General features: G+C 36.6%; 1 protein-coding gene across 1 annotated transcript; it reads right to left on the bottom strand.

The window, feature by feature from the left end:
• Positions 1–7,498: 7,498 nt before the first annotated feature.
• Positions 7,499–12,619, bottom strand: LOC141783718 (homeobox protein SIX6). The gene is made up of 2 exons (XM_074661166.1): positions 12,034–12,619; positions 7,499–8,230 (listed from the first exon to the last, which is right to left on the bottom strand). Exons 1-2 carry the CDS (start codon positions 12,603–12,605, stop codon positions 8,059–8,061), a joined length of 744 nt encoding a protein of 247 aa, XP_074517267.1. The 5' UTR covers positions 12,606–12,619; the 3' UTR covers positions 7,499–8,058.
• Between the last annotated feature and the right edge of the window lie 4,711 nt (positions 12,620–17,330).

The following is a 17,330-nucleotide window of genomic DNA, read 5'->3' on the forward strand; positions in this document are numbered from 1 at the left end:
ATTTCTGTACTACAATTGTGTGGAGAATACTTTGAAACAGCATTTAGACCACCATGAAGGGCGATTTACTGAAGGTATAACTGAACAGTTAAAGATAAATAAATAAATAAATAAATACAAATTTGAATTTATTATTATTATTATTATCATTATTATCATTATGATTATGAATATGATTATTATTATTATTATTATCATTATTATCATTTACAGTTGTTGGTGTGTTGTTAAACTTATTCAAATGGGTTTGCACTACTTACCTAGTATTTCTAAGGCCATATGGTCCTAAAATCATATAACTATTTTCTATCTTTTACAAATTACATCCTAGAGCACCAGGAAATACATAAAATCAAAGAATTATTCTCAATATGTTTCGTTTGGTTTTTAGTCCAACAGGGAAAATCAGGGTAGTGAATTACCTCTTTGGATGGAGAATAATATCCTGCAACTAATATCTAACTTCATCTTAATTTGTTCCGGATTTAAATTGTTAGTTTCAAGTTTCAAGTTTCAAGTTTCAAGTTAATTTGACATATGCATTTAAAAGTACAGTGTACAGTGAAATGCAATGAAATGCATTTTACCCTGGCTCTCTCTCAGCCCTTGAAATCTATAAGTAGTACAGTTGATAAATACTATAATAAATAAGACAATAACTGAGAATAAAATTATAAAACAGCCTAAAACATCCATAAAACAAGCCACAGCTCTGCATTCATTTAGTGCTACTATTCAGTAGTCTGACCGCCTGCCTGAAGGTAAAAACTGTCTCTGAGGCGAGAGGTCCGAGCTCTAATGCTCTGTAGGGAGATAAGAGAAAAGACTATATGCTGGATGACTTGTGTCCTGCATGATACAAAGTGCTTTCTTCCTGCAGCGAGTGGTGAAAATGTCCTGTAACTGTGGTCATGGTGATCCAATCATTTTAGATGCTGTTTTCACTGTCCTGATCAGAATTTTTGTGGTCATATGATGTAATGTTGTCAAACCATACCAGTATGCATCCAGTTAAGATGCTTTCTATTGTTGTTTTTGTGGAAAACTACACAAGTGCTTGATAAACTTCTAGGAACCCTAGATGGATGCTGATCCATGCTGATCCATCATGACCACCAGAAGGCGCCACTGGTCTGCAGTTTCCTTCAGCAGATGAAGCAGCTCCACGCACCATAAATGAGATGGTTTCTTATTCTTTGAGGAGAAAACATTTCTGATGGGAATGAAAAAACATCGGCCGGGTTACAATAACGCACACAAAAGCCTCGAAATAGCTGTATTTCCAAGGTTGGGAAACACTGATGGGGGAAAAGCGGTTTTCTAATGAATATTTTGATATAAATTCATGGCCTTTCGCACAATGAGCTGACAGAAAAAAACGCCCCACCGTTGATTTATTTGGTCCTTTGGAACAAACAATTTTTTTGATAGCGAGTATTCTTTCAAAAGATCCCGAAGTGAGTTCAGGTTTAACCTTGTAAACAACAAACAATAGGGGTTAAAAAAAAAAAAAGAAGAAGAAAGAAAAGAAGAAGAAGTTGTTGGAGTGCGGATGGGATAGTTGGGGAAAAAAGAAGAGCGTGGAGAACAAAAAGCTCTGCTGAAAAGGACAAGTTTCCCTGCTGAGTGACCTCGACCACTTCAGGAGGCGTGTTGAGAGGCAGGCATGTGACAGCATCACTGTTAGCCCTACACTGCTGCACTGGGAGTTTATTATCATTATTATTATCATCAGGATTATTTTTATTATTATAATGCAACAGATATTTATTCTCTTCATGCAAAAACATGAAAGGTTCAAATTACAGAGTGTAGAAATATTCTGCTACAAGTAAAAGTCCTGCATCCAAAAATGTAGTATTGGCATAAAAAAAAAAAAACGATACCGAAAAAAAAAACTATACAGAAAAAAACCGATACCTGATCGGAAGGCCGATACTGACTTAAACAGCTGGATCGGGTATCAGTGACAATGGGGTCGATCTATTAAATTCAATTCTATGTTTATATACTATATACACTATATCCTGGAATTTGATTTCCTGTTTACGTTTTGACCAATTGGTCACTGCATTAAAAATATTTTATTATAATGCAACAGCTATTTATTCTCTTCATGCAAAAACATGAAAGGTTCAAACAGCAGTTGATTATAGTGTGTAGAAATATTCTGCTATAACTAAAAGTCCTGCATCCAAAAATGTAGTATTGACATAAAAAAGAAAAAACGATACCGGAAAAAAAAGATACCGGATCGGAAGGCCGATACTGACTTAAACAGCTGGATCGAGTATCATTGACAATAAGGTTGATCTATTAAATTCAATTCTATGTTTATACACTATATACATTATATACTGGAATTTGAATTCCTGTTTACGTTTTGACCAATTGGTCGCTGCATTAAAAAGGTTTTATTATAATGCAACAGCTATTTATTCTCTTCATGCAAAAACATGAAAGGTTCAAACAGCAGTTGATTATAGTGTGTAGAAATATCCTGCTATGAGTAAAAGTCCTGCATCCAAAAATGTAGTATTGACATAAAAAAGAAAAAACGATACCGGAAAAAAACGATACCGGATTGGAAGGCCGATACTGACTTAAACAGCTGGATCGGGTATTAGTGACAATAGGGTTGATCTATTAAATTCAAATCTATGTTTATATACTATATACATTATATACTGGAATTTTAATTCCTGTTTACGTTTTGACCAATTGGTCGCTGCATTAAAAAAGGTTTACACTTGAAATTTTAATTTATGTAAGTAATTCTTGTTAATTTTGAATATTTTTTACCAAGTTTCTGGAGTCATTATTTTAATAATGTATAACAATTTAGTCAATTTATATCTATGTATTTATTTGTTACATTTAGTTTAACAAAGTTAGGAAAGCCATGTTTGAGTCAAGCCTGATATTGTCTTACACATTAAAGAATGATCCCAGTCACTTCCACACAGTGAAGCATACAGCTAATTGATTAAATACTGGTATCGGATCGGTACTGGACCAATACCCGAAGCCCAGGTATCGCTATCAGTATCGGGAATGAAACAGTTGGATCAGTGCATCCCTAATGCAGAATCATTATTATTAATGCAGTAGTGTGAAAGCATTACTAATGCTGCAACTGGTAACGTTAGGGCTCATATTAACTACATTATATACTGTCAGGTAGCCTAATCTATAATAATACATCATGATTATACACTCAGTGAGCATACACCTGCAAAATATACTGCAGTCCAATACAACACTCTTAATGTTCAGTCTTTATGAAAAAGGGTCAATTCAGTCATATGTTTATTATTGAGGTTATTAAAGGTGCTGTTGCATTATATTGAGAGTTGTTTCTGTTTGTCCTCCCTAAAATGAGGAGGGCAGGATATTAGAAACAGCTCTCGATATAATGCAGTCCAGTACAACACATCACTAACTATGACCTCAATGCTAAAACACATGATTAAATCATTTAAAAAAACAACAACTCTATGACAGTATCAACAAAGGCTGAACATTATAGGCTTTGTTGCAGGGCAGTTGTATTGGATAGCATCAGACTGTGTACCTAATAAAATGGTCACTGAGTGTATTTGTATTATTAATCTGAATCTACAAAGTAACTAGTAACTGTCAGATACTGTAAATGTGGGTGAAAAGTATAATATTTTGCCATTTACAATTTTTTTTTTAATTAAAAATTGCACTTAAGTGCAGTGCTTGAGTAAATGTAGTTTCATTCCACCACTGGAAGGATCTGCAGCATCATAAAGAATAAAAACAAACACATCCCTCTGGATGACGACCCTCTACTGTACTCTACCGGAATAATCCAATTCATTTTTTCACTGTGGATTGTTTGAACAATCTGGGGTAGGGACTCTCTGATTGTCATTTTGAAGGAGACAGACAGATTTCCTCATGTACTCTGTCTATTTTTGTTTTACATAATATGCAAGCTAACTGTAACTTTCCTAAAATAATAATCTTTTTTTTTTTTTCAGATGACATAAATTACAAAACTAATAATGTTATGAGAAGAATTAAGTCAACATTTTGCTGTGATGGTTGTGTCTTACAGTAGTTTATTGAGTCAGTAGTCCTTGTATGTTTCTAATGGGTTGTTGTATGTCTTGTTCAGTGTTTTGTTAATTAAAGACTGTTCTATAGAAGTTGTTATATGTGACAAACTTTGGGAGTGAATCTATTACAATAGGCCATAATTGATTTGAGACAGAAAGCAGGTGTTGGAGGTAGCAGGCTCTACAAGATACTGGGGCTCCTCAAGGTTGTTCCTTCAGCGGTTACATTTATTTTATAGTATGACTGCTGATCATCTCGTCGAGGTTGTAAATTAATTAAATTCACAATATATCAATCGAACAGTGGCACGGCGGATAAAGCAAGATGGTAAAAAAGTACAGAACTGCGGTAAAAAGTGATCAGCAACACCCAAAATCTGTGACCGCAGAGAGCCAGCAACACATGAAGTCAAAATGTGACCCAACTGTACCTGTATAATAAATGAGGCAAGTATGTGACAGAAAACACACAAAACTAAATTGTTAAAAAAAAAAAAAAGTATTTTAATATCTTTAATTCAAATATATATTCACAAAACTCTAAGAGAAAAGCAAAAGACAGGCACAGCGAGGTCACATTTTCTGCCGTCAGACATGATGACCTTATGTGTTGCTGGCTCTCTGCGGTCACAGATTTCGGTGTAACAACCAGAAACTGGGAGATGAAACTTAAAGGGTGGATGCAGTAAAGTTGCTTGACTCCACTATCTCTCACTTATTAAAGCTGGACGGTTATTTATTTTGAAAAAGCAGAGGGTCGGTTTTCTGCACCTGAAAGAAGCAACGGTGTGCAAAGTCTCTTCATCTTCATCCTCACAGTTTGGAGAGGAGACGGTTTCTACAGCATCTCGTATCTGTGACCTTCTGTCTGCTTCTTCCCTGTTTTGTAGCCTAGATAAAAAGGTTATATACTGTATGACACCCTATAGCTACATCTTTATATTCCTCTCTTCCGGTCAGAGAGAGTCTGCCCTGTGGGACTTATCGCCTTAGAAATACAAATCCTGTTTGGACTCAGACAGACAGGCACTTTGTAGGACTGCTATAAAAGAATATAAACAGTTCAATCATGGACCAACACTGGATGTGGCAGTTTAAAGGCCTCTATGCATTTACTTTGTATGTTTGAGCAATCTACACTTGTTGTTTTTAGTTTAATCTTATTTGTTTTTGTTTGTTCTTAGCTATATCAGTTAATGAAGCTGCCCCAAAGCATTTTCCATGTCATAAGAATACATTATTATTCACAAGTATTACTAGTATTGGTCTACAACTATAGGTAGTCTTAGTATAATATGTATTTATAACATTCTGGCATAAATTATGTGATCAAATATAGTATTAAAACAGTTTGAGGCTTTATTAAAAAAATAACTATATAATATGAATCAGATGCTATAATACAGATGTTGTTCAGACGTATATAGGCCTGCAGGTTGTCAAGCCTGTGCAGTCATTTATGCTGACAAACTATATACTACGCTCCAGAGTATCTGCACACTGAACGCCGTTGGACACATTCAACAATAATAAAGACATATATTCAAGGCTGCATCCTGCCCTTGAGCACATCACAACATAAGCCTGAAAGAGCCTCTACTTATATGCAAGTTAACCTCACTCATCTACTGAGAACCCTTAACTTGTTAAAATACTCTGCAGCTGAAACAGCCTACCTGCCTGCTGCAGTGTGCTGCTGCTGCCCACCAGATAAAAAGAAAATGTTTTCTCTACAATGTTGAGATTTGGAGAGAGCAAACTATATTTAATAGTCTGTTAAATTACTGAAGCATATGTGCTGGGCTCTATGAGTAGGCCACTACAAGTCAGAAAACAATTAAATCCTTTTAATGGGCCAAGCCATGAGCTCAAACTGTAGCACACACACACACACACACACACACACACACACACACACACACACAGAGAGAGACAGACACACACACACACTAGAGAAGTTGTGATTTCCGTGCCCTCACAGGAGTCTTTTCTTTGGAGAGGGACCCGCGGTCGCTTCCCTTTACAAACAGCAGCAGGGCCCCTTTTGTCCGAGCAGGGACCCCAGACCCATCATTAGCACTGATTACCGCTGACCAGTTTGACAACCTTATTGACTGCTAGAAAGACTTTTTCATCTAGTCCCCCGGTCGTCCTTATTTTCAATAGAAACGGAAATATTCAGCCATTTTGTCCCCATGGTTTGAAAGAGGAGCAGCTAAAATACAAAAAAGAAGAAGACCCCCCCCCCCCCCCCCCCCCCCCCCCACCACCACCACCACCACTACCCCAACCCCATTTATTTCCCTTCACTTGTTTCCTCTCTCTCCATACAGATTTAGCTTCTGTGTTGTTCAAGCTGAAGCTGAAAGGCTTTTGTCTGTTTCAGAAGTTACTGTAGCCTAATTAATTGCAAATTGGACCAAACCAGGTGTCTGTCCCATCAGTTGGAACAACTTTAAACTTCTGGTTTTTAGTCTGCTTTGCTCACTGTTTCTCACCACATTAAGACTTAAGACTAATGATTAAGACACTGTTGTTCTGATTTAAAGTCTATTTATAGTCCAGTAGAGAAATGTTTAGTAGAATATGCTGTGCAGGTGGATTATATTTTATACTGACATTGTTTTCAACCCAAGAAGAGAATAATTTCAGTTTGGAAGGATGCTGCAGATGTATTATATAAAGAAAAAAACAAAAAAAAAACATTATTAGTTTGTAGCCTTGCCCAAAAACAAAACAATAGCTTCACACCACTAGAGTAAAAATACTGTATTGTGATGAAATGTGAACATTTCATTTAAAGGAGGGGAAACTGCTATAAATTGAGCACAAAAAACAAATTTGAAATAAAAAAACAGATAATTGAATAATATGTGTGCATTAATGCAACACAAATTCATTAAAAATACTATACTAATTTAGCCATAATAAATCTGTCATGCATTTGCACCATGCATTTGCAATATGCATTTGCAGCATGCATGGCCTTTCTACCAAATTAAAGCTTGGGAAAATAGACACTTGCAAAGATTTAAGGAGCTTGTTTCTACATTGTGTGTCCATGGGCAGAACATATATATATATATATATATAAAGAACATTTCCACAATCTGCAGTGTTTTGATCTCTCTGCAGATCATCCGGGTTAGTGAGTCGGCCTCTCGGTGACCTCTCGCTGTCACCCTGCATTACTCGACGCAAAGCATGTTTGGCCAATTAGGCCTCGCTCTAAAACGTGTCAGGGAATATAATAATATAGCACTGTGGCGTTATTATAGTCACGAAAAGATCCATTTTATATAACAATATTAAGATTTAACAAACCTTGTTTTTTTTTCCCACACAGCAATAAAAAATATACTCTCTTGATCAACAATTATTTTATTAAGTTATCTTTACTTTTTTTTTTCTTCTTTTACTGAAACACATTTTCCACTAAAGCGCGCATGCTCAACAGGTTCACCTGTGTACAAGGTATAAGTATTAAAAAAAACACCAAGCAAAATGAATATGAAATTCGAAGAGACAAGAGCAGATCTTTTTTTTTTTTTTCTTTTTTTTTTTAAATAGGCAAATAAACATTATTTATAAAACTTTTTAAAGTAAAGTAAAAATATCACAGTTCTTTTTTTCAACATGAAATACCCACAAGAGAACAGCAGGTTATAGGCGCTCAGATGCCTTCATTCCTTTTCTTTTTTTGTGTGTGTTTTTTCTTTTTCATCTCGGGGGCGTTGGTTTTATTAGTCCTTCAAATATGTTTCGTCCAGTATTAAGTTCAGTTATCCACACGTGGGTAAAACGCAAAAAATAAAAAAATGTAGATCACAGATCCCCTCATGTTTTGGCAGATATCAGTGTGTGTGTTTATGTGTTTTATAACTCAACGCAGGCACTATGACTTGTTTTATTGGATTGTCTTTCACTCGTATCCTGCTTTTTAATTCATCAACACCGTCGATCTGCACCATCAGATGTCACATTCACTGTCGCTGGAGGTGATGGAGATGGAGATGGCTGAAGCGGCTGCTTTGCTGGACAGACTGGCCTCCGGGCTGGACGAGTTGCCCAGGCGGTCCACGGTGCCGTCCTCGTCCGCCAGGGAGCGAACCGAGCCGCCGGACAGGACCTGCTGCTGGAGCCTGGTGCATGGAGGACATAAAACACCTTTATACTGTGCACAGACATTATGCTTTACAGTAAATTATTGTTTTTTTGTGTGTGAAAACAATTCAGAAGAAATAATGAAAAAATAATCTAGACATGCAGCTTCTTCAACATGTTTATACTGTGCAGAGACAATATGCTTTACAGTAAATTATTGTTTTATACTGTGCAGAGACATTATGCTTTGCAGTAAATTATTGTTTTTTGTTTGTGTGAAAACAATTCAGAAGAAATAATGAGAAAAATAATCTAGACATGCAGCTTCTTCAACATGTTTATACTGTGCAGAGACATTATGCTTTGCAGTAAATTGTTTTTTTGTGTGTGAAAACAATTCAAAAATAATCTAGACATGCAGCTTCTTCAACATGTTTATACTGAGCAGAGACATTATGCTTCACAGTACATTATTGTTTTTTTGTGTATGAAAACAATTCAGAAGAAATAATGAGAAAAATAATCTATATCAAATGTATATCTATATAAAAATATAGGCCATGCATGGTGCAAATGCATGACAGATTTATTATGGTTAAATTAGTATTTTGATGAATTTGTGTAGCATTAATGCACACATATTATTAAATTATCTGTTTTGTTATTTTAAATTTGTTTATGTGCTCGATTTATAGCAGTTTTCCCTCCTTAAATTAAATGTTCACATTTCTCCACAATACAGTATTTTTACTCTGGTGGTGTAAAGCTACTCTATTGTTTTGTTTGTTTTGGCAAGGCTACTAACTAATATTGTTGTTTTTTTGTTTTTTTTATAATACATCTGCAGCATCCTTCCTAACTGAAATTATTCTCTTCTGGGTTGAAAACAATGTCAGTATTAAAATATATGCAGCTTCTTCAACATGTTTATACTGTGCAGAGACATTATGCTTTGCAGTAAATTATTGTTTTATACTGTGCAGAGACATTATGCTTTACAGTAAATTATTGTTTTTTTGTGTGTGAAAACAATTCAGAAGAAATAATGAGAAAAATAATCTAGACATGCAGCTTCTTCAACATGTTTATACTGTGCAGAGACATTACGCTTTGCAGTAAATTTCTGAATATTTTCACTTTAACGTTGGCTTCAAACACTTGATTTTAATGTGTTTTGTATGATATTATGCTACACTGTTAAGAATTTCCCAGTAAAGTAACTGTAAAGAACTGGCAGCAGGGTTGCCTTTATGTTACTGTAAAATTAACATTATTATACTGCCGCTTTACAGCTTTATACTGTTAATGAAAAAAAAAGTTTGAACTGGTTTATTTTTTTATTAATTTCACAGTATTTTACAGTTAATTTACTGTTTAAAGATACATTATATAGCAGTTTTTTTATACCTTTCATTTACATTATCTTACTGATTTGTTTTAATGCACTATTTAGGTTGTATTTTTTACATACATTTTAATAAACATTATTTTGTGCCTAGATGAATAGACTTAGCAGGTTACAGACATAGGAATAGTCACACTAAATACAATTAAAGGCACTTTGTTAGGAAAAAGGCTATAATAGACTTGTTGACACTTTTCCCAAAATGTCTGTCTATAGCTGGCTACAAGCACAGAATGCAAACCATAACAACATGTGAGTGAAGAACAATAAAGCTAATTCACTGATTTTACAATCATGTACAATGTACAAGCCTCACATGTGCAGATCAGGTCCCAGAATTAAAAACATACTGCATGAAACTGTTACTGATGATACTTTAGACAGTTGATCAGCAGTAAAGTGCTGTTTTTTAAGAATGCATTATAGTTCAGTTAAAAAACGGCGTATGAGCGTAATTTAACAGGTTTTCTTTTGTATTTACAGTAAAGCACTGTTTTTAGCAATAACCGGTTAATACTGTTGAAGTTCTGCTGAAAATTAACAGCAATTGTTTACAGTGCAGAGACATTATGCTTTGCAGTAAATTTCTGAATATTTTCAATTTAACGTTGGCTTCAAAACACTTGATTTTAATGTGTTTTGTATGATTATTATGCTATGTATGTATTGATTTTGCATTTGTTTTATGTTGTGGCGTCTGAAACTTTAATGTATGTTTAAATGCTGCTGTCTTGGCCAGGTCTCTCTTGCAAAAGAGATTCTTAATCTCAATGAGTACTACCTGGTTAAATAAAGGTTAAATTAAAAAAAAGAAAAATCCCAAAAAATGTTTGTGTGTGAAACAATTAGGAAGAAATAATGAGAAAAAACATCTAGACATGCAGCTTCTTCAGATAATCTTCTATAACTGAGGGTTATTTTATTTTATATAGGCCTATGTATTTTTCTGCTGTATTTTTTTAATTTCATTATTTACTTATTTATTTTAGCGTTTAAAAAACTCCACTATAGTGAAACAAATGGTACCGTTTCATTTATTTATTATTATTTATTTTGGCGTTTAAAACATCCTGAAACAACTATATTGAAATAAATGGTAGTTTCAACCCATTAGCTTATTTTTCACTTTTATAAAAAACACAATATAACATTTAATTACGTAAAACTGGCATTTCTTTTGCAGTGTGCATGGTTGAAAATATCTCTTGTAAAAACAAATAGCACTGTTATATTGTTGTGCAAGTATAGCCTACCACCACAATATCTGTTATTTAAGCTATAATATAACAGGCTAAACCAATAGGATAATTACAAATCATTTCACGAAGATGTCACTAATTAATGTGCAGATTATATTCAATATATACTGGAAAATGATGGTCTGTTTTAGCTGCATTAACATGAGCAATAAGCTACAGCAGTGTGACCTCGACTGCAATAGGCCTTTCAAAAGATTGTAATGAGAAATTACCCCATATTATATAATAAACTACATTTAAAGATATTTGATTATTATCATTGTATATAATAAATATGCATTGGTTTTAATGGGTGTACTAACAATCAAATAATAGCCTAAATGTTGATATCCAGTATCGTGTTATTCTTATTCATAACAATTAAAAGTAAAACATTTATCCAGAGATTTGTTCCCCCAAAAATCTATAATAACTAACTGTATAGGACATAGTATTTTTTTTTTATTGTCACCACTGCTAGTTGGCATTTCAATCCCCTTAAAATATAATGTCATTACAGACACTGCGAGCAGTATTTATTACAAAAGAAAAAGCCCCCTGATTTTAGGATTAGGATGATTCTGAATATCCAGAGAAATTATGGCTCCAATCAGCGTATTACGGCCTGTTTAGCAATAAAAACTGAAACACTATGATGCATACATGGAGTCAGGATGCAGGGTGTTTATATTTATGTCCAAATACTACTAACAGAATACCACCCCCCAAACTGTATCCCTCTCTCTCCCTCTGATAACTGATTGTTTGCACAATCTGTTTATATCATGTTTATTTTTTGTTTACAGCTTATTTTGTATATTGTATATTGGTAGAAATAAAATTGTTTTATTCTTATTTAATTCTAACGTTTTTATCTATTACTTTCTTATTATCCCGTTAATAACTTGCACCAACAAAACCAATGCAAATTTCTAGTGTGTACCTCTTACACCTGGCAATAAACACGATTCTGATTAGCTTATTTTGTATATTGTATATTGGTAGAAATTCAATTTTTGTATTCTTATTATATTCTAACGTTTTTCTTTTGTTATTATACGGTTAATAACTTGCACCAACAAAACCAAAGCAAAAATTCCTAGTGTATACCTCATACACCTGGCAATAAACACCATTCTGATTCTGATTCTGATTCTGATTCTGATTCTGAAGAGAATGCATGTATAGTATAGCTCACCTGTTCTTCGCAGCCGCTGCTCTGTCTCTTTGTCTGCGGTTTTTGAACCAGTTTCCTACTTGTGTGGGTGTAAGTCCTGTCGCCTGTGCAAGCTCCCTCTTTTTACTGGGGTTCGGGTAGGGATCCTGCAAATACCATTCTCTCAACAAGTGCCTGGTCCTCTCCTTGAAGCAGTGGGTCTTCTGTTCTCCATCCCATATGGTTCTGGGCAGTGGGAACTTCTTCCTCACCCGGTATTTGTCCACCGGCCCCAGCGGGCGTCCTCTCAGCTTCTCCGCCTCCTGGTAGTGCGCCTCCAGCCACAGCGCCTGCAGCTTCGTGTGCGACTCCTTGGTGAACTTGTGGTTCTCCAGGATGTGGTAGAGTTCACGGAAGTTGCCCGTGTGGAAGGCGACGACGGCCCGGGCCCTCAGCACCGACTCGTTCTTGTTGAGGACCTCGCAGGCCGCCGGAGCCACCGGCAGCGACCAGAGGAAGCGGCCGAGGCGCTCCACGTCGCCGCTCTCCTCCAGAGTCTCGCAGACCCCGGCGACCTGCTGGGGGCTGAAATTCAAGATGGGCAGCTGAAACATGGAGGCTTCTCCTGTGTGTGTTTCCCTCTCCTCCTCCTCTCTCTCTCTCTCTCTATCTCTCTGCTTCTCCTGTGCGCCGATAGACACCCAAAAAACAAGCAAATCCTCAAAGTTATCGTCTGAGAGCAGCGGTGATAAAACGCGGACACCCACCAGACGCGTCAGCAGCGGAGGATGGAACGATGGAACGCCGGCTACCGCATCCTAATGCTGGGCAAACTTAGCAGTGATGAAGGGGGGCTCTGGAGGTGCGAGGAAAATGTGTTTTTTCAAGGTAGGGCTGCAAGATTGAAAGTACGAAAGATATTAAAGCCGGAGCTGTATTTTTTAAGAGGGGGTTAGAAAAAAGACAGTCAAGCCCCCTCTGATGATTTCCTATTGGACTTGGCAGATTGGCTGCTCCGTTGCCATGGATGCAACGTCAATCACTGTCAAGTTCATCCAATCAGGCTGTTAAAGGAGGAGAGATCTCAGCACCTCCCTTCTTCTCAAAAAAAAAAATAATATAAACATTTTGACCTTTTTTTTTTGCTTCTTCGCGTTTTGCTTCAAACGTTTAGCTGCCCCCGTCGTGCTTTTGCAAAAACACCCCTCTGCCTTTGTGTTAAAGGAAAGACTCTTCAGTCTTTATAGTCAAGTGCCAAAGCAGCAAAACACGCTCAGCTCAGTTCTCCCTTTAGAGCTCTTGACTGTGCTTCACACAGCAAAAAGACACATCTATAGCTGACTATAGAGCTGCCCAGCCCCAAAACTCACATTAAAATGTTAGACAATATCATACTTTACACAGCTGAGAGAATTATATATACTCTGTTATTATGGCCTATTAAATTGTGGTGTAAGAAAATATATTCAATCGAATATCGCGATATTATATTTTGTGTCGATTCTCAAAAACACTATCGATTTTTAATTCATAGTTTGCATGCAAAGATTATCTCAGTTAATGCTTTATTTCATTTGCAAAGAGATGCACCCTCTCAGTGTATGATGTTGGATGTTACAGGATAACTGTGATAAATGCGGATCCCACTGTTCTGATTGCATAAAAAATAAAGTTTTTTTTACTCAGATTTTAAGCATATGGTGGTGTGTTCTTTATACTTTGACAAATTTCCTAAAATTTGATTTAAATAATAAAATAAAATAAATTAAATCGCAATATATCGCCTTACTTACAGTATCGCAATATATTGAATCGTAACGCCTGTATCATGATAAGTATCGTATCGCCTGATTCTTGCCAATACACAGCCCTATTTTAAAGTTTTTATCTCCTATAATAATATTCCTATATCTTAAACCCACGTGGCTAAATCTTCATATTAAATCTTCATTTTAAAATACAGTTCATTATGTTTCATATATATCCTTAAGGCTTATATCGATGCTGAATTATAGAAATCATTAAAAAAAAAAAAAAAAGGGGTCAATTTGGGCTTTATTTCAACAGGACTGCGAATTTGCAGCCAACTGCAGTTTTGCAACCTTGACCAGATTTAGTGGAGCATTTTTTCAACCTCACAAAAGTGCTAATTTATTATAAATCATATTTAGCCTAAGTTATGATGCTCTTTTATGTGGGGGAATGAATACATGCTCTTTTTTGAAAACACAGGCTAATTGATTGCTGTTATATAGTGTATGTGTGTGTGTGTGTGTGATGGAGATCCCTGCAGCTCATTTATGTACAGTGCAGCAGCGTGCAGCATGAAGGCTGCTGCTGCACATAGCAGGGAATAAACGTGATATTTGTTTATATGGGATTATCATGGCCCTGCCAGGCTACTCGGCTTTAGTATCAGACACACTCCGTTTTGTGCGCAGGCTGATTTAGTAAATAAGAGGGCGGATAGATAGCGCAGATGGTTTGAAGTGTCGGGTCACATTATTTCATGGCTGGATACAGTAGGAAAGTTCATTCTGACGGAAAAGACCGATATTATTTTCACAGACACACACACACACACACACACACATACACACATACACACACACACACACACACACACACACACACACACACACTCTCTCTCTCCCATGCATGCACGCGCACACACGCATGCGCACGAGCTGAATCCCCTTCGGGCTCTTTTTGCATGAATTATAGACTCTTGATGCGGGTTATGAAATGCCTTCTGTAGAGGAAGCTGTTCATTCTCTCGCTGCTTTTACTGCACAGAGCATCATTTATTAAAAAAATAAATAAATAAAAAAAATCTTAATAATCTAAGAGAAGAATGTGCATAACATCTCTTCATGTTCATGAATCTGCTTTGACAAAACAAATTCATCTTTATGAAAATGTATAATAGCAAAGTGAGCTGGCCATTATATAAGCAATGAGCAGATTAATATCAGTGTTCATTCAGCCATATTATTACACCAAATATTGGTAAATAAAGGATAAGATTTGCAGCAGATGCAGCAGTGGAAGTAAACTCCGACAAGGTGCTGCTCTGAAATATTTAGCTGGCTGTAAATATTTCATCCCTGCAGGCTGCACCGTCCCAACCCAAATCTACAAGGACTGCAATACTTCTTTTTTTTTTCTTTTTTTTTCTAGGAAGAAGCGCGCATCAATAAAATATAGGCGAGTTTTGGATCTCTTAAACGGAGGAGCTGGAAATAACAATTGTAGACTATGCTCTGTAAGCAACACGTCTAGCTTATAGGCACTGTTAAAACATTTATAGAAGGGGAGAAAAAAGGAGGATTTTTTTTCTCATTGTGAATTCTTGTTTTGATATTAATCTATGAGGTTAAAAGGCCCACTTTTTTATTGTTTTTTTAATTGCTCGCTCCTATTTCTGTATTTAATGCCCCTTATTATTTCACCTGAAATTATAAATATGACATGCCATCTTCAAGCCGAAATGGTGTACTGTATGACCCAAAGCGTGCAGGCCTATGTCACAGTGTCAGGAGATAGTGTAGGCCTCCTGACACCAATATCTCCGCACATGCAGCACCGCAGCACAGTGGATCTCATTCAAACAGTTTTTTTCCCTCTTGTGTCCAGACTATTTGTTTCATGGATCCCACTGGCATCCATGCAGCCAGTCCTCTGTCAGACAAAACTGATTTTGATGCGTTTACAGGTTTCTATATCAGACCTGTTGATGTTTTAAATGGCTGTTGTCTCTGTTTTTGTTTTTTTATAACAATAAAATATTCCCTCATTTATAGTTGGAGCTACATCTTCCATACTAAAAAAACATCCCTGAAGGCTGAGTGTGGAGATCAGGTGAACAAAACCAGAGTGGTGAGGCACAGAGGGTGGACAAAATAACAGGAACACTTTGACAATGGACTCCAAGCCAGCAGGACTCAAACTGTGATCTGAAAAATGACTAGACATTTAATTAAACTCTTCGTTGACAGAGTCAAAACAAAAACAAAAAATACCAGTTTTTATTGCAGTGACATTGCACTGAATTGCATTTATGTCTAATGTCAAGTTATTTTGCAAACCCTCTGCAGGTGATAGATATGAGGAGCTCAAGGTTTCTTACTTAATGCATTTAAAAGCAAAATATTAACTACAAGAAGTCTTTAAAGTGTTTAGAAAAATGTAAATATTCAATTCCATAATCACAGGCATCTGTTGTTTAAGATCATGTGGTAGGACTGAAAGCTAAATTAACCTTTAATAAGGGTCAACTGCTGTTTCCATGGTAAAGAATGGATGTTAAGTATGAATTAGCTTTCAAATTAGAGTAAAATAACATCAGATCCCTGTTTATCACTATGTGAACGTAGGCAAATCTACAGTAACTGTAATACTAGGAGTATTGAAGGCTCTGTACTTCATGGACACAACCAGCAGCTTCTGAGGTTGTTTTGCCGACTGATAAAGATCCTTCACTGCATCGACCAGTTGGAGAAGATTATTGCCAAAGAAAACAAAGCTTGATACACATTTCTTTCTAAAGCTCAGCAACACAAGGAGGACTACAAGGTGAAGAGAGGATTGATACGGCACAGAGGTATGGTGGTGCTCCCTGCTGCTGCTGCTGCAGAACACCGCTCAGTTTCCTCCCCGTTTATGATAAGAGACGAGTGCATTTACTTTGTGTCATCATTAGCATGTAGCTAGACCGTGGCTCGCCCTGGGCAGAGGGAGGGAAGGAGTGGGGAATAGTTACATGTGAACAGGCTGGAAATGACCCAGATTCCCTGGGATCACTGGAGCAGACGAGACGCTACAAGAGCCTGTCACCAACAGCCATACTGCCACTATCATATACAGACTATCTTCCTCCCTCCATCACTGCTCCTCTTCCATGCACATTGCACACCAAAGGGACTCTAAACACCACTGGCAAACGCAAATCTGAACCTGAAACAAGTAATATCATCTTAGTGTGAACATGCTCTGTTACTGTAAATACCCTCTGATCTGTCTGTGTAGGCACTGAGCCCGTTTAAAGCACTTAAACAGCATAAAGAGAAGGCGGGCAGTGATGTAAAACAGTGCCACACAATGCTAATGTATGCTGTGTTAGTTGCCTGGGGCGGGACAGGCACTTCTGCTCAGCAAAGATGGAGGATGCAAACATCACTGAGTGTATGTTCACTGCCTGCCTGACTTCAGAGCTTTGTTGACTTCTCTGTGCACGACAGACTGTTTTAACTTAGAGTCAGCTGTCCCAGCACGGGATTAACTTTCCAATTAAGATATCATGTCAGAGAAACACCACTATAACCCCTGGATGACCCGGA

The sequence above is a fragment of the Sebastes fasciatus genome, chromosome 15, assembly GCF_043250625.1.
Source record: "Sebastes fasciatus isolate fSebFas1 chromosome 15, fSebFas1.pri, whole genome shotgun sequence".
NCBI classification, from domain to species: domain Eukaryota; kingdom Metazoa; phylum Chordata; class Actinopteri; order Perciformes; family Sebastidae; genus Sebastes; species Sebastes fasciatus.